The 20,360-nt window shown below is 58.7% G+C and overlaps 2 protein-coding genes across 3 annotated transcripts in view; both read left to right on the forward strand.

The window, feature by feature from the left end:
- The window catches only part of GRK2 (G protein-coupled receptor kinase 2), a 24,223-nt gene extending 22,349 nt beyond the window's left edge, over positions 1-1,874 (forward strand). Inside the window, exons 22-23 of the transcript XR_012655727.1 lie at positions 413-1,657; positions 1,696-1,874. The gene's annotated coding sequence lies outside the window, so the exon portion shown is untranslated. The remainder of the gene's footprint in view (positions 1-412; positions 1,658-1,695) is intronic.
- Positions 1,875-2,506: 632 nt separating this feature from the next.
- Positions 2,507-19,052, forward strand: ANKRD13D (ankyrin repeat domain 13D). 2 transcript variants are annotated; one of them, XM_075064985.1, is made up of 15 exons: positions 2,507-2,688; positions 7,545-7,680; positions 8,087-8,211; positions 9,305-9,350; positions 9,729-9,872; positions 10,273-10,462; positions 12,815-12,881; positions 13,230-13,311; positions 14,374-14,435; positions 14,672-14,802; positions 15,185-15,342; positions 16,413-16,577; positions 16,803-16,966; positions 17,399-17,478; positions 17,885-19,052. In XM_075064985.1, the coding sequence occupies exons 3-15, from the start codon at positions 8,122-8,124 to the stop codon at positions 18,174-18,176; spliced, it is 1,671 nt and encodes a 556-aa protein (XP_074921086.1). In that variant the 5' UTR covers positions 2,507-2,688; positions 7,545-7,680; positions 8,087-8,121; the 3' UTR covers positions 18,177-19,052. The 2 variants fall into 2 exon arrangements, with proteins under 2 accessions (XP_074921086.1, XP_032650853.1); XM_032794962.2 differs by lacking the exon at positions 2,507-2,688 and having other exon boundaries at positions 7,495-7,680.
- Positions 19,053-20,360: the final 1,308 nt, after the last annotated feature.

Consider the following 20,360-nt stretch of genomic DNA (forward strand, 5'->3'; position numbering starts at 1 on the left):
GGGGGGTGGGGGGGGGGGGGGGGGGGGGGGGGGGGGGGGGGGGGGGGGGGGGGGGGCGCAGTGGAGGTGTGCTCCAATGCCATGGCCTGGCACTAGGAGGTGCTGTGCTGAAGGGAGCAGGGTGCGGACTCAGTAGAGGACATTGTGTCTGTCCCCTTGCAGTCAGTGCTGATCCCGATGTACCTGTAGGGTGCTGTGCTGTGGGGGTGGGGTCTTTCTCATGCCTAGCCAATCGGTGCCTTGTGCCCCTTGTGGTGGGTAAAGATCCCTGGCATGTTTGGGGAGAAGCAAGTTCATCATCCTGGCTTCCCGGCCAGCTTGACTGACTCCAGCCTGCCTCCCTGCATTCCTTCGTTGGCATTCCCCATGATTCACTATCACTGCCTTTCCTAACCTCTCATTATCCCTGCAGAAGGTGGTGCCCTGTACCCTGTGGGGGGGCACCTCCCCAGATCCAGATGCCTTCGTGCCAAACCAGCTCTGCCTGCAAACAGGAAGCACAGATGGCAGCAGTGCTTGCATCACGGCAGCCAACCCAGCCTGCATGAGATTCTCCAAGCTGGCCTGAAGCAGCCAGGGTGCCCAGAGTAGCCAAGTCCTGGGCCTGCAGCAAACACAGGACCCCGAATGGGAAGATGCCTCAGCAAGCCCCCAGGCTAAGGTGTTGTATGGGTGGGAAGCAAACAGAGCAAAACTTGACCATTCCTGCTAGCCAGACTCTTGTGATGGGTGTTGCTCTGGTCTTTTAAACAGCCACTATGGCACACCCCAGAGGTGGCTGCATCTCATTGTTTAGTAGTGCTTATATATATGGCTATTGCATCTCACCCCAGAGGTGGCTGCATCTCAGTGTTGGATATTATTTGTATATGTGGCTGCATCTTAGTGCCTGGTTTTAGTTATATATACAGCCACTGCATCCTGCCCCAGAGATGGATGCATTGCAGAGCTTGGTGTTACTTATATAGAGAGCTGCTCCATCCCACCCCAGTGGTTGTAGCATCTCAGTGCTGGTTGATACAGATATGTTGCAGCTGCATCCCACCCCAGAGGCACCTGCATCTCAGCACCAGGTGAGGGATCCCAGTGTAAACAGCTGCTGTGCCATGCCCCAAAAGAAGCTGCATCTTAATGCTGCTGGATTAAGCAATTCCACCCTCATGCTATGTAGCTGGTTAAAGTACGTTTTGGTCAGCCAGGATGAACAATGCTGCAAAAAGGGGATGACCTAATCTGAGGCTGATTTCACTGGAAACTACATTCCACCTCTAGCGTCCTGCCCTCCCAAAATACCCTTTGGCCTAGGGGAAGATGCACTAGACTGAGATCCAGGAGCTCAAATCTTGCCTCTTCCACTAACCTGTGTTAACCATTCCTATAACCCTAAGCAAGTCCCTGCCTCAGGGAGGCAGGTCTTAGTTCTCCCCCCACCCGGGGTTCCTGTGAGTTTTCACAAGTGACCACGTAATTAGAGCCTGTAGCAAAATGTTCCCACGCAAAGGGGCAGCAGTAAGGCTGAAGGTATTTATTTGCATGGTATAGCACAGGAGCCCAGCAGTGGCCAGGACCCCTGTTCTGCTAGGTGCTAGACACATGGAACACAATCCCTGCCTCAAAGAGCTGACAGTCACAAGGTACAGTGTCACATCCAGGGGAGGTGGCAGACCTGTGCTAGCCCTAACCTAGCCAGGGCAGGGAAGAAAAGCCATGAGGATATGACGGCAGGGGCTAGCCACCCCAATACCAGCCTGTTTGGGAGCTTGACTACAGGCTGCAGATGCCAAGAGTCCTGGCATGAACAAGCCTCCATGCATCTGAAGAAGTGGGTTTTTACCCATGAAAACTTGTGCCCAAATAAATCTGATAGTCTTTAAGCTGCTTGTTTTTGTGGATACAGACTAACACAGCTACCCCTCTCATAAGAGTCCTGGCATTGCTAGTCATGCCCCCATAGCAATTGCACCTTCGCTTTGGAATGCAGATGCACAGAGTGTGCTTCCACTCTCAGGTTCTTATTACAGGGGTCAGCAGAGCTTAGGTGACCTGGGGGGCAGGCACGGCTGAAATGCCACAAGGGGAACAGTTAAGATGCAGGGGAGACAGGTGGCCCATGGAGGGAAGCAGTTAAAATGCAGGAGGTGGGCAGAGCTACGGTGGCCTCCGGGGAAGGGAACAGGGTTCAGATGCCCCAAAGGAGGACAGTTAAGATGCAGGGGGCTGGGCTAAAATGCCCCAAGAAGGGCAGTTAATATTTGGCTGGGCAGGGCAGAGAGGCCCCGAGGGGAAATAGGGTGCAACGGGGCAGGGCTGAGCTGTCCTGTGGGCTAGTTAGGGTGCAGCGGGCAGGGCTGAGACGTCCCCAAAGGGTAGTTAAGCTGGGGGGTAGGCGCGGGGCGGCGCCCCAGGCTGGTGCACGGCTTGGGCGGAGCTGGGGGGGCGCCAGGGCCCAGCGAGGCCGCCCGCCGCGCTTCGCAGCGCCGCGCCGCGCTCCGCCCACCTCCCAACGCCCCGCCGCTGCAGCGAATCCGGGCCGGCCGGCCGCCGCCCAGCGCGCGCAGGGCAGCCGACAGCTCGGCCGGCCGGATATGGTGACGGGATGGCCCGGCGCCGGAGATCCTTCCCGCTGCACCTGCTGGCCTGGCCAACCGCACAGACGGCTGGGAGCGCGCCGCTGCGCACTCGGGCAGAGTCGCGCGGCCCCTGCGCCCCCGAGGATTTTCCCACACTCTGCGGCCCATGATGAGGCGATCCACGCGACGCGCTCAAACGCCCTACCCCTTCTGCTTTCATTCGCACGATACCTCTTCGGAAGACCCCCACCTTCGGCTCTGGGTTCGCTCACCTCTTAGCGTCAACTCTTCCTATAATAGGTCCACTACGCTCGCTCTCTCCGCGACCTCCTTAGAGCTTCTCTTCATGGCTGTGAACTTCCGCTTCTAATAGCCTCTGTGCTGGACCTCCGGGGAGTACCTACACTTATACTTCCGCTGGCTGCGCTCTCTCCGCACCAAGAGAATACCCTACCTACCCACTAGGTCTCGCCATTTGATCAATTACATCTACAAACTACATATAACATCCTCGTTTCTCTACTCGGCCTTTCCTGGGCTGGGATTCTTTCTTCCAACCCAATACGGTCGGCAGGTTCTTAACAATACGACATTGCGAGCAATTGCCCTCGAACCCACCACCATTCTCCGGTTCACGCTGGTGTTACCGCGCAGATCTATCACCTTGGGACCACTCTTATGACGCAACCCTCTTCGGGCACATTGTTACTCTGCGGTGATCTCTATCTCTTCTCCATCCTCCACCCTCCTCTGAGGAGGCACTCCCTGAGCCAAGCCTTTCAAGGCATCCACCCTACGTGGGCAGCGCCCAAACGTCTCTCCACCCCTACCAGGGTGCACCCACTATGCGAACTCCTGCCGCCTAGCCAGATACCTCTAGCCCCAACACTCACTCTACTTTGCTCCTCTTTTTCGCAGGATCCCAGCCAGCACACCGCCAAGCGACCATAGTGCCCGGCCAATCCCCATAACCTCCGCCACCTCCCCTTCCCCACATCGCCAAGTTCCGCTGCAGGCCCCTGCCTTTAGCACCCCAGGATCACCCGCCACCACCTCCCGCCCCCGACTCCACGCCCGCCCAGCACTGACCCGGCTTCTACCTCCGCCCTAGGCCCAGGCAACAGACCACTGGGCACCCCCACCTGCTACCAGATTGATGCATGTCTTAGCTCTCCAATTGCTCATCCCCGGACGTGTTCCCCTGCCACATACCTGACCCTCCTTTTCCTTCCTCGATGGCAATCGCTACTGGGAACTTACACCTGCAAGACCTCTATCTTCCTCCCCCAGCGTCTGTTTCTATGCGTGGTGGTCTCGCCGGGTCAGTGGCCCTATGCAGTACAGCACTGCAGCCCATTTCTCTGGGGAAAGGAATTGGCGTACTCAGCTAATGTGCAAAATTCTGCATTGGTGCGGCACCAGCAGGCGGCAGATTCTCCGCCTTAAAGCCCTTTAATTATTAGAGTATTGCTTCTGTATATAAAGCTCCGAGGCATCATTGTTTTCACTTCTTGCACTTACTGCGTGACTCGTCACTTTTGTTAATACTGGCATTCCCCCATTTTGTTTGAGCTTGGTCTTCGCAGCTATAACCTCACCCTCGGTCGCAATCTGAGGGTAGTTGGTCTAGTAGCTGGCTCAGAGGCTGGATGGGTCGTCGTCTTACACCCCCCCACACCTGCGCACCTCCCTAGGAGAATTTGCATTCCATATGGGACAGTACGCTCTGACTAGCTGCCAGTCGCACCTGGGACCGCCGGCGGAACGCCCGAACGCTATACGGCGGTTCTGGCCAGCCCGGCTAACACCACAGCATCCCTCAGGAGCTTCTTTTAGAGGCTCCACAGGCATCTACTGTAAGAACGTCCAATACACTTTTGAGTAGCCCCTCAACTACACTCCACGTGGCTGGCCGCCCAGCACAAGGACCCACTTAACCCTCGTCGAGGACCCCCATCTCACTGGCGCACACCCCTCCCGGCTTGTGTGTGGACCCCCTCCTCCCCCTCCAGGGAGCCCCCATATAGACTACCCCGTACACCTGGGATATCCCTATTCTCGGCACACACAGATCCGTATCCTTCAGTCCCAAAGTATTAATTCTGAACCTCAATCAGATATAACTAACCGCATTCAAATCCTCCAGTTGTCAGTGGATACATCCCAAATGGGTAACAATTTAATACGACTGGTATATTCCTCACATGTTATACTACGGTACCACAATATCACAATGATGATCCCTCCTATTACATCCTGATGTAATAATCATTATTGTAAAACAAGATTATTATCAATCATATCACTATGAGTCAATACTAGTACTTTACATTACTTCTGGTACACCAATACTGAAGTAACTATTATAACTCTTAATAAGGTATCAAATATGACGATCGAACATATGTAACATGAATGGTAAATATACACTTAATGAGAAATGGGAACCACATGACGTTCTAAAAGAAAAAAAGGTTAAAAAACAACAAAAGGTAACCTGGTTCTCTTACTAATGAAAGTAATACCAAACAGATAACATCACAAATGGCACGGCTGACTGGGCATCCCCGGGACCTACCCCACCCCTTCGATCTCCCGCGAGACCCTCTCCGGGACCCCCCACCCCACCTCGCCGGTCACCTCCGGCACCTTCCCTTGGACCCCCCACCCCCGTGCTTACACCCCTGGCACCTTCCGGGACCCCAGCGGCATCCTGGACCCTCCCGGGGAACCCCCTACTCCGCTGGGCATCCAGACCCCCCGGGATCCCTCCTCCCCACCAGGCACCCCCAGAATTCTCCTTGATCTACTAGTCTCCCGGCCTCCTCCTGGGATACTCCCCACCCCATTGGGTGCCTCAGGGACCCCCCCACCCTCTGGGTTCGCCTGGTACCCCCAGAACCCTCCCTGGGATTTACCGCACCCCTCTGGGCACACTTGGGACTCTGGGACCCTTCACCCCTCTGGGCACTCCTGGAACCTTTCAAGGCATCCACCCTACTGGGCAGAATTCCACCCTACTGGGCACCCTAGGACCTCCTGGGATACCCCTGCCCCAACATCCTACTTGTCATTTCCAGGACCCCACACACACCCCGCCAAGCACCATGGAAATCCCCTAAACTCCCAGAACCCCCCCCATCCCATTGTGGCACCCCCAGAACCCCTCCCCCCAGCTCCCACCACCCTGCCAGCCACCCCTGGGCAACACACTGGGCACCCCCACCCTGCTAAGTGACTCCTTAACTATCCAGCACCCCCCCCCCAAACCCTGGGACCCCTTAACATTCTCCACGCTACTGGGCACCAGCCATGCCTTAACCTTCTAGCATTCTCTACCCCAGGACCTCCACCCTGCTAGGCACTCCCCACTTCACTGACCCCTGTCCCAGCAAACACCCTGCCAATCTGCTGAGTACTGGTCGCCTGGCGACCCCTATATCCATGGGACCCCCTAGAATTGCCCACTCCACTGGGCATCCCTACTCTGCTGCAGCCACCCTGGGACCCCCTGGGGAACCCCACCCATTAGGCACTTCTGGGACCCCCTAACACCACCAGGCACCCCTCAGGACCTCTTAGCCCACCAGGCACACTTAGGACTCTACACTGTGAGGACCCTCCTAACCTCCACCGTGGGGCCCCCGCCCCACCACAAGGACCCACTAACCCCTCCCAGGACCCCCACTCCACTGGGCACACCCCTCCCCTGGGACCTCCCCCACCCCATCAGGAACCCCCACTATAGATACCCCGTAACCCACCTGGGATATCCTATTCTGGCACCCCCCCAACTCCTATTCCTACACCAGGTATTCCCCATTCCTGAACCTCAATCCAGCATCTCACTAACCCTGCATCACCACTCTCCAGGTGTCCCCTACCCTCACATCCCCCAACTGGGTACCCCCCATTCCTCTACCCTGTATCCCCATTCTCCATTTCTCTACTCTGGTACCCCCACCTCACCCTGATATCCTCTCTATTCACCCCTCTGAGTAGCCTCCATCCCTTTACCTGGTACCCCACACCAGGACTCCTATCCTCCATCCTTTCCACTCTGGTACCCTCACTAGGTACCTTCTAACCCTCTCCTTCTGGTACCCCCCCGTACCTGCACCAGGTACCCTCTTAATCCCCCTCTTCCATCCAGTATCCCCTATGCCCAGCATCGCCCCACTATGTACCCTGACCCTGGTACCCCCATCCTCCATTCCTCCACCTGACACCTCTAGCCAGCACCCACCCCACCAGGTACCCCCCCACACCAGGTCCCCCTGGTTCCTCTTTCCCTCCACCTGCCCTACCTCACCCCAGCATCACTCCAAATGGCACCAGGTGCTGGAGAGAAAACTGCACCCAGGCAGCCCCAGCCCTTATTTCCCAATCAGCTCTCACCTGCCCTGATCCCTCTCACCAGGCCCCCACGTTCCCCAGCCAATACCAGGCACTGGAGTGTGATCTGCTCACAGGGCAGGTGTAGGATCAACCCCATTCCATAGCCCTCCCAGCCCCTTATCTCTCCTCTCCAACCAGCACTAGGGTCTGGAGAGTGATCTCGGCATAAACCCACATTCCCTGCCCTCAGCGCCCCCCATGATCCCATCTCTGCCCGCAGCCCACCACAACACAGTCAGGAGTTTGACAAGTTGGGAGGGGCTGTAGGGGAAGGGGGCAGGACAAGTCACCCCCATGTCCCCTGCTGCAATGGGAGGGGCACCTTTGCATGAGTGAGACTGAGGAGCTGGGCAGGAGAGTCCTCTTGGGGAGGAAGGGAGCAGGCAGAATGGGACTCAGGAGTCCAGGATGGCAAGCATAGAGGCCCAACAGCTTCCAGCCCCAGCAGAGAGGCCAGACCACAGGATGGGGAATGGGACCCAGGCCTTCAGGACGGCAGTGGCACAGCTGGGGCCCTAGTTTAGCCCATTGGGACATGGGGGGTGTACAGCTGTTAACCCCGCAGTTCCCGTTCAGCACGATATCGAGTTGATCGACCCACGGGGCCGCACGCCTCTGGAGCTGGCTGTGTCACTGGGCAACCTCGAGTCGGCCCAGGTGCTGCTGCGGCACAACGCCAACGTGGGCAGGGAGAATGCCAATGGCTGGACAGGTACTGGTGGGGGAAGCACACGGAGCTGGGGGAGGGCAGATATGGGGGGTTGGGGGGCAGTTATGGGGAGTCGGGCAGTTATGGGGAGAGTGCCAGCCCCTCTGCTGCATGGCTCCTGCCCTATGGCACGGAATATCTCTCCCACTAGCTCCTGGAGGTCTCAGCCTCCCCTCTGCCATGCTCCAGGGGGCTGGTGTCCATGCACCCAGGATTCAGACCTGGCGAGAGGGCCCTGTGTTGTGCCATTGGGTACCTGGCTTTGCATGCTCAGGGCAACGGGTTGGTGCTGGCCTTGCCCGGGGTGTGTGAAGGAGAGGGAGCTGGCTTGGGTGCCAGTGTGCAGAGGGGACAGGCAGTGCCTTACGCCTGATGGCTCCGTGTTGCTTCCTCTCTGCCGCTCCCCCAGTCCTGCAAGAGGCCGTCAGCACCGGGGACCCTGAGATGGTGCAGCTGGTGCTCCAATACCGTGACTACCAGCGTGCCACCAACCGCCTGGCTGGCATCCCCGAGCTGCTCAACAAACTGCGCAAGGTCAGTGTATGTGTGTGTGCCCCCAGCCAGCCTTGCCCTTGGGTACAGACCCGCCCCTTCCCCCTCAGATCCCAGCCCCCTTGCATCTCCACCCTGGGGTACAGAGACACACACAGGACCCCAGCCCCATGGCACCCTCGCCCTGGGGTACCGACCCCCTGGGACCTCAGCCCCCTGCCAGCCTTGCCCTGGGGTACAGACCCCCCCGGAATCCCAACTCCCCTGGCATCCCCTCCCTGGGGTGCAGACCTACCTGGAAGCCCAGCCCCCGGCACTCTCGCCCTGGGGTACAGACCCCCCCCAGGACCCACACCCTGGGGTACAGACCCCTTGGGACCCCAGCCCCCTGCCAGCTTTGCCCTGGGGTTCAGACACACACCCCTGGGACCCCAGCCCCCTGGCACCCCTGCCCTAGGATGCAGACACCCCCCAGCCCTCTGGTACCCCCGCCCTGTGGTTCAGCCCCCCTAGGGACCTCAGCCCCCTGCCAGCCTTGCCCTGGAGTACAAACCCACCCCAGGACCGCAGACCCCTGGTACCCTTGCCGTGGGGTACAGACTCCCCCCTCCCCGGGGCCCCAGCCCCCTGGCATTACTACCCTGGGTTACAGACCTCTGGGATCCCACCCTGGGGAACAGATGACCCCCCCAGGACCCCTGCCACCCCTGCCCTGCTGGCCCCTAGGTGTCCCCTGAGAGCTAAGCCCTAGGCGCCCACAGTGGGAGATACATTGGGATCCCCCAGGATCTTGGCCAGGAGCACACTTAGGATCTCACCCAGCCCTAGGGATTTCCCAGCTTGAGATTTGTCCCTCGGGATCTCTGCAGGGATTCCCTCACTTCCCCTGGGATCCTGTTCTTACCCCCTACCCCCAATCAGGGAGGGATCTCTCTTCCCCTGCTCCTCCCCAATCTGATCACTTCAGGGAATCCCCCCCCTTCTGATCTCCCCCATCCCTCCAGGGAATCTGCCATGATCTCTCAGACCCCAGTCTCTTCAGGGATTGCCCCTGTCCTGCAGACCCTGATTTTCCCCACCCAAATCTCTGCTGGGAATGCCTGATCTCATCCTTTTGCTGTCTCCTCTCTTCCAGGCCCCTGATTTCTATGTGGAGATGAAGTGGGAGTTCACCAGCTGGGGTGAGTCTGTCCCTGGGGACTCCCGAAGCGGGGTTTGCAGGAGGACACCCCCAATCTCCTTCCTCAGTGTCAGAGACCAGGGATATCTGGCTATATGGAGTGGGGAGACTAGATCTCCCTGGTCGTTGTCCCCACCCAGCCACCACCCTGCCCCTGATCTGCCAGCAGCTAGTGCCTCCCTTTCTCAGAGCTGGGCCCTGGCATGTGGGTTTGGGGGGATGGGAGCGCTGCCTGGCCATGTTAAGCCCAGCACCATAGTGGAGCCCCTGCTGGCTGGGAGGAGGAACTGCAGGCATCTGGCCACACCCTCCCCAGTGGGGTGCAGCTGCCCACACTGCCATGCCCCTCCCCCGCTCACTCCCTGTCCCTCCCCCACAGTGCCCCTGGTCTCCAAGGTGTGCCCGAGCGATGTGTACCGGGTGTGGAAGCGTGGCGAGAGCCTGCGGGTCGACACCACCCTGCTGGGCTTCGAACACATGACCTGGCAGCGTGGGCGGCGCAGCTATATCTTCAAGGGGGAAGGTCAGAGATGCTCCCAGCCTCTCCGGGTCCCACCCCATTCCTCTGCCCCCGGCGGAATTGGGCTCTATTTCCCCTCAATGCCCTGTGCAGGATGTACCTCCCCGATCTGACTGAGTAGTAGAGCTGGGCCCCTTTCCACTCACCAACACGAGAGGCTCCCAGAGATGGGGCTGAGATCCCAGCTGGCCCAGCTCTGGGGAGGAGAATGGTGTCACTGCCAATGGTAGTTGGCGCTCCATTGGGATATGGCTGCTGGGAAGGGCCAGGGAAGCAGTCCGTCTACACCTAGAGTCCCAGGGGATCCTGGAGGGAGGCTGAGGCACATCACCATGGCACCTCCAACCTGGCCAGGGGTAGGGTGGGACTGTGGCACTGATGTGTCCCCTTTTCCCCTGGCCAGAGGAGGGTGCCGTAGTAATGGAGGTGGATCACGACAAGCAGGTGGTCTACACGGAGACGCTGTCGCTGGCCCTGCACGAGCCGGAGCTGATGCTGGCTGCCATGCAGCCCACCGAGGAGCACGTGGCCAGCCGACTGACTTCGCCCATCGTCTCCACCCACCTCGACACCAAGAACATCGCCTTCGAGCGGTGAGCTGGGGTGGGAGGGGGAGGACGTGTGGGGGGCATTCATGCAGGCTGACCATGTGGGGGCAGGCCTCTGAGAGGGGCAAGTGTGAGAGGCAGGGTGCATGAGGACAGACATGAGGGAGGCGGGGGAGTATGTGACTGACAAGGGAGAGCAGGGAAGGAAGAGCATGTGAGGAGGGAAGGAGGAGCATGGTGGCTGATGAGTCTTGCCCACGTGCTCAGGGTTTAACTGATGGCCATATTTGGGGTCGGGAAGGAATTTTTCTCCAGATTGGCAGAGGCCCTGGAGGTTTTTCACTTTCCTCTGCAGCGTGGGGAACGGGTCACTTGCTGGAGGATTCTCTGCACTTTGAGGTCTTTAAACCATGATTTGAGGACTTCAGTAACTCAGACATAGGTTAGGGGTTTGTTACAGGAGTGGGTGGGTGAGATTGTGTGGCCTGCATTGTGCAGGAGGTTAAACTAGATGATCATAATGGTCCCTTCTGACCTTAAAGTCTATGAGTAGTGCACAAGTGGCGGGTGAGGTGGCTGTGCACGAGATGCCCTTGTGCTAGAGGCTGTGGACAGTAGGGAGGCGGGGATGGGCACAACTGACATTTTTGTGGTCGCAACTGATGAGCGGGATGGGGGATCCATGCGTGTGACGGGCCCTTCTACGACCGCGTGTGCTAGTAAGCGGGGCAGGGGATTCACATGTGTGATTGGCCCTTGTACGACCGTGTGCGCTAGTGAGCATGGGGTGGAGTGGTGGTCTGCGTGTGCAAAGGGCCCTTAAATGACCATGCGTACTAGTGAGATAGGCAGGGGATCCTCATACAATTGCACATGCTAGTGACAGGGACAGAAGAATCTGCATGTGCAACAGGGATTCATGTGACCACATGTGCTAGTGAGCGGGGTGGGTGATCTGTGTGTGTGATGGGCACAACCGTGTGCACTAGTGAGTTGGGAGGGTCAGGGGTCCGCATGTGCGATGGGCCCTCTTATGGCTGCCTGTCTTAATGAGGAGGCAGGGGGTTCGTATATGCAATAGTCCTTCATATGATGGTGTGTGTGCTAGTGAGCGGGGCAGGGGATCTGCATGTGTGACTGACACAATTATGTGTGCTAGTCAGTGGGGCGGGGGGTCTTCATGTACGACGGGCCCTTGTATGACCGTGTATACTAGTGAGAGGAGCAGGAGATCCATGTGTACAATGGGACTTCATATGACCACATCTGCTAGTGAGCAGGGTGGGTGATCTGTGTGTGTGATGGGCACAACCGTGTGCACTGAGTGGGGTGGGGCAGGAGTCCACGTGTGTGATGGGCTCTCGTATGGCTGCGTGTCTTAATGAGGGGCAGGGGGTTCGTATATGCAATAGTCCTTCATATGATGGTATGTGTGCTAGTGAGCGGGGCAGAGGGGTCCACATGTGCATCTGGCCCTCATATGCAGTGGGTCCTCATATGGCTGCATGTGCGAATGAGAAGTGTGGGGGGTCCGTATATGCAACAGGCCTTCATGTGACCACATGTGTTAGTGAGCGAGACAGGGGATCTGTGTGTGTGACAGGCACAACTGTGTGTGTTAGTGAGTGGGTCCTTGGGTCCTCATATGGCTGCGTGTCTTAATGAGTGGGCAGGGGATCCATATAGGCAACAAGTCTTCATATGATTGTGTGTGTGCTAGTGAGTGAGGCAGGGTATCTGCATGTGTGACGGACCCTCATATAACCATGTGTACTAGTGAGCAGCGAGGGGGGGAGGTGCATGTGACAGGCCCTCGTATGACCGCTCATGCTAGTGAGCAGAGTTGGCGGATGACCAGGCCTTTCCTGGGGCATCTTGTCCTTCAGCACCACGCCTGCCCTTGGGGTTGGTGAGCAGAGCCAGGGCTGGGGGGTGCACATGCCTGCAGCTCTTGTGCAACAGCTCTGTTCACAGCTGGGCACTGAAAGGAGGCTCTAGGGAGGAACAGAGCTGGGCTTATAGACTCATAGACTTTAAGGTCAGAAGGGACCATTATGATCATCTAGTCTGACCTCCTGCACAATGCAGGCCACAGAATCTCACCCACCCACTCCTGTAACAAACCCCTAACCTATGTCTGAGTTATTGAAGTCCTCAAAATGTGGTTTGAAGACCTCAAGCTGCAGAGAATCTCCAGCAAGTGATCCGTGCCCCATGCTGCAGAGGAAGGCGAAAAGCCTCCAGGGCCTCTGCTTGAGCAGCTCCTGACTAGAGGGACCCTGGGGGAGCCACAGCCAGGCATTGGGGCATATGGGGGAGGGGAGGGGTCTGTCTAGGGTAGGCTGGAGCAGAAGTGGGGGAACGCAGCATCTGACCCAGCCATTTCCATCTTGGCAGGAATAAGTCTGGGATCTGGGGCTGGCGCTCGGAGAAGATGGAAGTGATCAGTGGCTATGAAGCCAAGGTAATGCCCCGTTCCCCATCCTGGGGGTGCACGGGATGGGAACCTTAACTGGGAGAAAAAGACTGGGACAGGATGGGACCCAGACCTGTGGTATGGCAGTGTGAAGTCCTTGCCTGTACGGGCCTCACAGTTTTCCAAGGGAGGAGAGATCAGGAAGGGGAATGGGACCCAGGCATCTAGGAGCAAGAGGAGGTGCTCACATCTATGGGCCTCGCGTGTACTAGAGATACCAAACCAGCAAATGGGACCCAGGTGTCTGGGATGGCAGCGTAAGGTGCTCACCCCTCAGGGGTGTAGCTCATGGGGGAGGGGGCTGGGAAAGCTGATTCACACCCCATGTCCTGGCAGGTTTACAGCGCCAGCAATGTGGAGCTCATCACTAAAACAAGAACCGAGCATCTATCGGACCAGGACAAGTCTCGCACCAAAGGTAACACGCTGGCCCTAGCCAACCAATCAGAACATCCAGTCTGCAATGGCCCATCCTTTCCCTTCTGATACATCCACCCTGGACATCCAATCACAGTACCAGCCCCACACATATACACAGCATAGGGTTGCCAACTTGGTGATATAAAAAAACTGGACACTCCAGCAGGAGTGCCGGAACCTCCCCTGCCCCGCATCTTCCCCTGACGCCCCACCCCCATCCACTCCTCTCCCACCCTTCCGTGTTGCTTGCTGCTTTTCCCCTCCCACCCCACAACTCTCCCCTTGCCTGCGGAGCCAGGGCTGGGAGCTGCAGCTGCCGGATGAATGCAGGAGGTGGACCTGGCTGAGCAGGGGCTGGAGCAGATGATGACCCAGCTCCTCCCTACCTCCCACACCTTAAGTAACTGGACATTGGGCGTCCGGTCAGTAGTTCTAACTGGACACTGTCAGGTCCCCTCATCAATCGGACTTTCCAGTCAAAAATCGGACACTTTGCCACCCGAGTACATCACCCTTTCCCCTGCAACTGTCCATCCTGGTGCCAGGTCCGGCCCCAGCCCTCTCTTCAGACTGCCCCCTCTCCCTCTGATATACCCACTCTGAACATCCAGTCACAGCACCCCAGTCCTCCCGCTCTGACGTGCCCACCCACAGTGCCCCCTACTTCCCCTTGTGACAGACCCGCCCCAGCCTTCCAATCACAGCACCTGCCTACAAGGGCCTGGCCCCACCCCCTGGCCTTTCAGTCACAGCACCACAGGCATCCCTCCCCTCCAGTCACAACCCACTGACAACAGCTCGCCTCTCCTCCTGTTCATCATGTCTCAAGCCCTGCCCTCCTGAGCACTCGTTTAAGCTGCCCCCTGATGCTGAATGTTGTGTGTCCACATCCACATCAGACCTGATTGCTGGGGGTGGGGGAACTGGCCCTACCAGAGTAGGTTCCCCAGGGCACAGAATGAGCGTGGTAGCTGTTTCCTCGGAGGGAGGTGGTGGTAGTGAGGATTCATATGCTCCAGTGGGTCATTGACTCTAAGCTACTTCCCCTCCCCCCGCATAGGGTCCAAGACGCCCTTCCAGTCCTTCCTGGGGATCGCCCAGCAGCATGCCTCCCACAATGGGGTGAGTGATGGGCCCCCCTCCTGCTCTGGGGACTCTAGACGCGCGCCTGGTGTGGCAGGGGTCAAGGCAGAAGTGTCAAGTTCCCAGCCATGATGGTAGAATCTGGGGATGGGGCTGTTTGAGGGTGAGGGGTGGGGGGAATACAGCAAGTGAAGGGGAATTCGGCACAAGGGGCCCTGCCAGAGAGTATGTGAATGGGGGATCTGACTCCCCTTCCCCATGCCTGCCCCCTCCAGGCCCCTGTGCTGCAGTCCGCCACCCTCACCAACCCCACGGCCATCACCCCTGAGGAGTACTTCGACTCCAGCTTCAACCTGGAGGCCCGCAACATTGGCCGCCCTATTGAGATGTCCAGCAAGGTGCAAAGGTGAGGTGGGGGTGGGGGTCTGGGATGGCAGCAGAGAGGGAGAATGTGCTAGAGGAGCATGAAGAGTCGCTCTGCACTCTCAGCCAGCGATACTGCATGGTGTGGAAAATGCACCCTAATTCTAGCTCCCCTCTGCTGGAGAATGGGACCCAGATGTCTGGGATGGCAGGGCAGTGAGTTCAACCTTAGAAGTTCCTGCAGCTCCCAGCCCCCAGAGTGCGGGAGAGACCAGGACAGGGAATGGGACCCAGGCGTCCGGGACAGCAGTGTAGAGCTCTCACCCCTAAAGGGTGCCAGGCCTGGTCCCTTGCTTTGCATAGCCAGTGCCGTGCAGGAATTGGGGCAGGGGCAGCTGGCTGTGATGCTTTCCCGGCCATGACAGGTTCAAGGCCACGCTGTGGCTGTGCGAGGATCACCCCCTGTCGCTGGTGGAGCAGGTTACACCCATCATTGACCTCATGGCCATCAGCAACGCCCACTTCGCCAAGCTGCGCGATTTCATCACCCTCAAGCTGCCACCCGGCTTCCCTGTCAAAATCGGTGAGTGGGGCAGATCTGAGGGGGGATGGCCTGGCTCGATTTGGAGAGTGATAGAGGGTGGACAGGGGACGGGTGGAGGGGAAGGAATGGCTGGGATCTGAGAAGTCTGAGGGGCACAGAGGTGGCTGGAGATGTGGTGGGAATTGGGGGGTTGGGGGAGTTGGAAGAAATGAGGGCCAATTGTGGAGGTATGAAGGTTGGCAGGGGTCCCCCAGAGTAGGGGGGAGTTGGAGTGGGGTGGTAGGGACTGGGGGCAGGGGAGTTGGGAAGTGTGGCAAAGATCATGGAGAGGCAAGGATCATGACAGAGAGGGGTGGCTGAGGACCGTGGGGATCTGGGCTGGGGTGGCTGGGGGCCGGGGAGGATGGGGGAGCTGGGGGGAGTGGCGGTTATGGGGCAGAGGAGGGGCAGCAGGGATCATGAGGAGGAGGGAATCTGGGGGCCAGCAAGGATGGGGGAGCTGGAGAGGGAGGTCTGAGGGGCGGAGGAGGTGCAGCTGGGATCATGAAGGGGAGAGGTGGCTGGGGGTTGTGAGGAGCTGGGCTGGGGTGGCTGGGGGCCGGGGAGGATGGGGGAGCTGGGGGGAGTGGCGGTTATGGGGCAGAGGAGGGGCAGCAGGGATCATGAGGAGGAGGGAATCTGGGGGCCAGCAAGGATGGGGGAGCTGGAGAGGGAGGTCTGAGGGGCGGAGGAGGTGCAGCTGGGATCATGAAGGGGAGAGGTGGCTGGGGGTTGTGAGGAGCTGGGCTGGGGTGGCTGGGGGACCTGAGGAGGGGTGGCAGGGATCATGAGGGGGGTGGAGGCTGGGGACCAGGGAGGATGGGGGAACTGGAGAAGAGGGGTCTGAGGGGTGGGGAGGAGTGGCTGGGATCATGAGGGGGAGGGGTGGCTGGGGGCTGTGGGGAGCTGGGCCAGAGTGGCTGAGGGCCAGGCAGGATGGGGGAGCTCGGGAGGTGTGGCTTGGGACCAGGGCCAGCTGGGCCAGGGTGGCTGATGGGTGAGGGGCATGCCTGGGGGCTGTACCATCTGTTGCTCCCAGTGTCTCACGCTCTTGTGTTCACACACACCAGAGATCCCCCTCTTCCATGTGCTCAATGCACGAATCACCTTCAGCAACCTGTGTGGGTGCGATGAGTCGCTGAGCTCCGTGCGGGTCTGTGGCCCTGTCCCCAGCTCCTCCCCAGGGCACACCAGAGAGCCAGCTGCAGGAGCAGAGGCGCCCCCCAACCCCAAAGGTAGGGGAACCTGCAAGGGGGGAGGGGGGGCCCTGCACACCAGGCATCCCACTGCAAACCCCACAGTGACCCCTATTGACCCCAGTCTCCACGGGGTCGAGGGTCAAGGCACTGTGTGTGTGGGGTGGGTCTCTCTCTGGGATGGGCAGACTCCTACAGGTGGAGCAGTGTGTCTGTGATCCCAGTGGGGTATGGGCCACTCTCACCCCGTCCTCCTCTCCCCAGTGTTCCCGTTCCCCTGCGAGGTGGACCCGATAGTGTTCGAGGTGCCCCAGGGCTATGCTATGCTGGGTGCTGGCCGCAACGAGCCCATGCGGGACGAGGATGACGACCTGCTGCAGTTTGCCATCCAGCAGAGCCTACTCGACGCTGGCACTGAGACTGACCAGGTGAGATCCAGGCAGGGCCTTTCTCCTCTCAGGGCACCAGCTCCGATCTGGCCCCAGGGTGCGGGGGACTGGTTGGCTCAGGGGGGCAGGGAATGGGACCTGGGGCCTTTCTTCTCTTGGGGCACTGGCTCCGATCTGGGCCCAGGGTGAGGGGACTGGTGGGCTTGGAGGCATGGAATGGGACATGGACCCTTTCCCCTCTCGGGGCACCAGCTCCGATCCAGCCCCAGGGTGGAGGGACTAGTGGGCTCAGGGGAGCAGGGAATGGGACATGGGGCCTTCCCCCGCTAGGGCATGCCAGCTTCCTACTTCTGTTCCTGTCTAGTTGAGGTAGGGAGCTATCTGGCTGGTTCAGGGGTCTGGGATTTGGGGTCTCTGATTCAGCAAGGGAGGGGAATATTCCCATATGCTGATTGGTGTCCTGGATTGCAGGTCACTATCTGGGAGGCGCTAACCAACACGCGCCCAGGCTCCAACCCCCCTTCCTATGATGAGGAGTTGCAGCTGGAGCGGTGAGTTGTGGGGGGGATGAGCTTTGTGCCAGGACCTCCATGGGCAGCAGACCCTTCCCTTCCTTCCTTGGCCTCCCACATAGCCATTCTCTGGGCTGGCAGGGTGAGGCAGGGGCTGGTCAGTGGGGGCGGGGTTGTGAGGTGGTGAGAGGCAGGTGGTGAGGGTGGGGCTGAGAGAGGCAGGTGCTGGTTGGTGAGGGGATGGGCCTGTGAGAGGAAGGTGCTGGTCAGTGGGGGGCAGGGCTGTGAGGGAGGGGCTGGTTGGTGGAGGTTGGGGCTGAGAGAGACAGGTGCTGATTGGTTGGGGGTGGAGCTGTGAAGAAGGGGCACAGCTGTGAGGGAGAGGCAGGTCTTAGGGGGGGCGGGACTGTGAGGGCAGTTGCTGACCCACGTCCCTCTCCCACAGCGCCATCCAGGAGAGTATGTTCCTGCAGTCGGGGCAAGGCCTGGCTGCGACTGAGTCTGGTGACGGAGGCAACAGCGACAACAGCATCATCCCTCCTGAGGACAGCCCGGCCCCCAGCACCAATGGCTCCTCCTCCTCGGCCCTGCCTCCCCCAGCCTACCCCAGCTTCGACGAGCAGCTGCGCCTGGCCATGGAGCTGTCATCGCGGGAGCAGGAGGAGCAGGAGCGCCGGCGGCGTGAGGAGGATGAGGAGCTGCAGCGCATCCTCCAGCTCTCCCTGACGGAGAAGTAATGCCCAGCCTACCAGCAGGGGGCCCTGAACCTAGCCTCCCCCAAGACTCCCAGGGGCTCCCCAGTGCCCTGGCTTTGCTGTTGTATTTTTAACCTTGAGGGGGTACCCGTCCCATTCCCCACCCCCTGTCTTGCAGGGGGCAGGACTGGACTTGACGAGACACCCTCTGCCTTTCCCAGGGCTCTCAGTCCTGCTGCCTCTTGGGTCTTATTTAATTTAACTCTTCTGTTTTGTTTTTTTTTAAATGGTTATTCTGTTCCCTCTGCCTGGTGGAGGAAAGTTTTGTACGGCTAGGAGGAAAGAGAAGAATGAGGGAACGGCGGAGAGGAGCAGCAACAGAGTGGCAGAGGCTAAGGAGAACCCTCTGCTGTAGAGAAAGCAGTTTCCAGCTGGACTCTTAATTCATGTTGGTGGAAGTAGTGGGATTCTGAAACTGGGCATAACACACACACTCTCTCTCTCTCTCTCTCTCTGACTGGGTCCTGTCAGCCCGTGAGGGCAATGAAGGGTGTGGGGCTAGAGGTGATGGGGCAGGACCAGAAACCTGATGACTAGGATGGGGATGCTACATTGGTGGGAGAGGTGGAATGTGACACTCAAATAGAAGCAGGGCCAATCATTTTGAGTCCTGTGTTTCACCTCCCGAACCCCCTGTGCGTAGCTGCCATGTCCTCTCCTGCCTGTTTAATTTATTTTATTTATATCTCTGCAGCTCTAGAATGGGGAGGGCGAAAGGTGTTTTTTGTTTTTTTTAACTCAACTCCAAAGGTTGGAAAGGGAACAGCTGCGTTGAGCGGCTCCTCCTGGCACCCACAGGGGCCAGGTGAGGGCTTCTGTGCAGCAGGAACCATGAAATAAAAAGGAGAAACCAACCAGCCCCCTGGCTCCCTTCATTGTGCATGTCACTCTTTGGCTGGCCTTTACTGGTGCATCAGCTGCCTGAGGGAGGGAATGGAGCCAGTATCCTGCTCGGAGCATCCCCTCTGCTCTGGGGTCCCTCTCTGGCCAGCTTCTCCCAATGCAGACAGGGTCCCCAAGGGGGCACAGTGTCCTGCTGATACTGAGAGGCCTTGCCGCTTATCAGGGGGCTTGGTTGCATCTTGCTTCTTTACAGGACAGAAACACCTGGGTGTGCCAGGCGTGGCTATGTGCCCACTGCTGTTCTGGATGGGTTCTTGTGAGTGCTGCTAGAGGGCTCATGTTCTATTCCTGTCCACTACAGACTTGGACATACTAAACAGCCAGGCAAGACCCAGCAATGCCTGTGCTTAGTGGGCAAGGGGGCCATGCCTGAGCCTGAGAGTTTAGAGCAGAGAAGGGGCCAAGTGATTGCACTGTTTTTCACTAGCTCCATGAATCCCTGAGTTGCAATCCCCATGTCCACCCCCTCGCTTACCCCCTTCTTGCCACTCCCCTTGCATTAGTAATTTCTTAAAAAGAAGAATTTCTGCTCTAAATTGGGTGCTCATCAGTTGGAAAGAACAGAGGAGAAAGACCTGCCCGTACGAGCTGATCACAGGATGACAGTGAGCCACCAAGGTTATATGGCTGTGCAAAAGGCAAATGGAATCCAAGGATGTGTCAGGTGAGATTTCCTATACAGATAGGGAAGGGTTCATGCTGTTGAGACCTCATCTGGAATCGTGTGCAGTTCTGGGCACCTGTGTTCAAGAATTCAGAACTGGTGCAGAGAAAAGGGCTTCTAGGATGTATGACATGAGAGGTAACTGTCCCACTCTACTTAGCTCTGGTGAGTCCACAGCTGGAGTCCTGTGTCCAGTTCTGGGTGTATGCAGGGCCGGTGCAACCATTTAGGCAACCTAGGCGGTCCCCTAGGGTACTAGGATTTGGGGGACACCATTTTTTTCAGCAGTGACCGCGGTGGCCGGATCTTCAGCCGCCCAGGTTGCCGCCTGCATTTAGGTGGAGGGAGCTGGGGCAGGGGAGCACAGGGAGGGCCACCTGCGTCAAGTAAGGGGCAGGGGGGTCAGTAACCAGGGGAACTCCCTGCCCTAGCTCATCCCTGCCCTGCCTCCTCCCTAAGCATGCCGTGGCTGCTTCACTTCTCCCGCCTCCCAGGCTTGTGGCGCTTAAGCTGATTCGTGCTCGTGCACAGAGAAGGGGTGAGCTGGGGTGGGGGTGGGGTGCTGCGGGGGGGACACCTCGGGCGGGGGGGAGGGTACA

This window comes from Chelonoidis abingdonii, chromosome 4 (genome assembly GCF_003597395.2).
Source record: "Chelonoidis abingdonii isolate Lonesome George chromosome 4, CheloAbing_2.0, whole genome shotgun sequence".
NCBI classification, from domain to species: domain Eukaryota; kingdom Metazoa; phylum Chordata; order Testudines; family Testudinidae; genus Chelonoidis; species Chelonoidis abingdonii.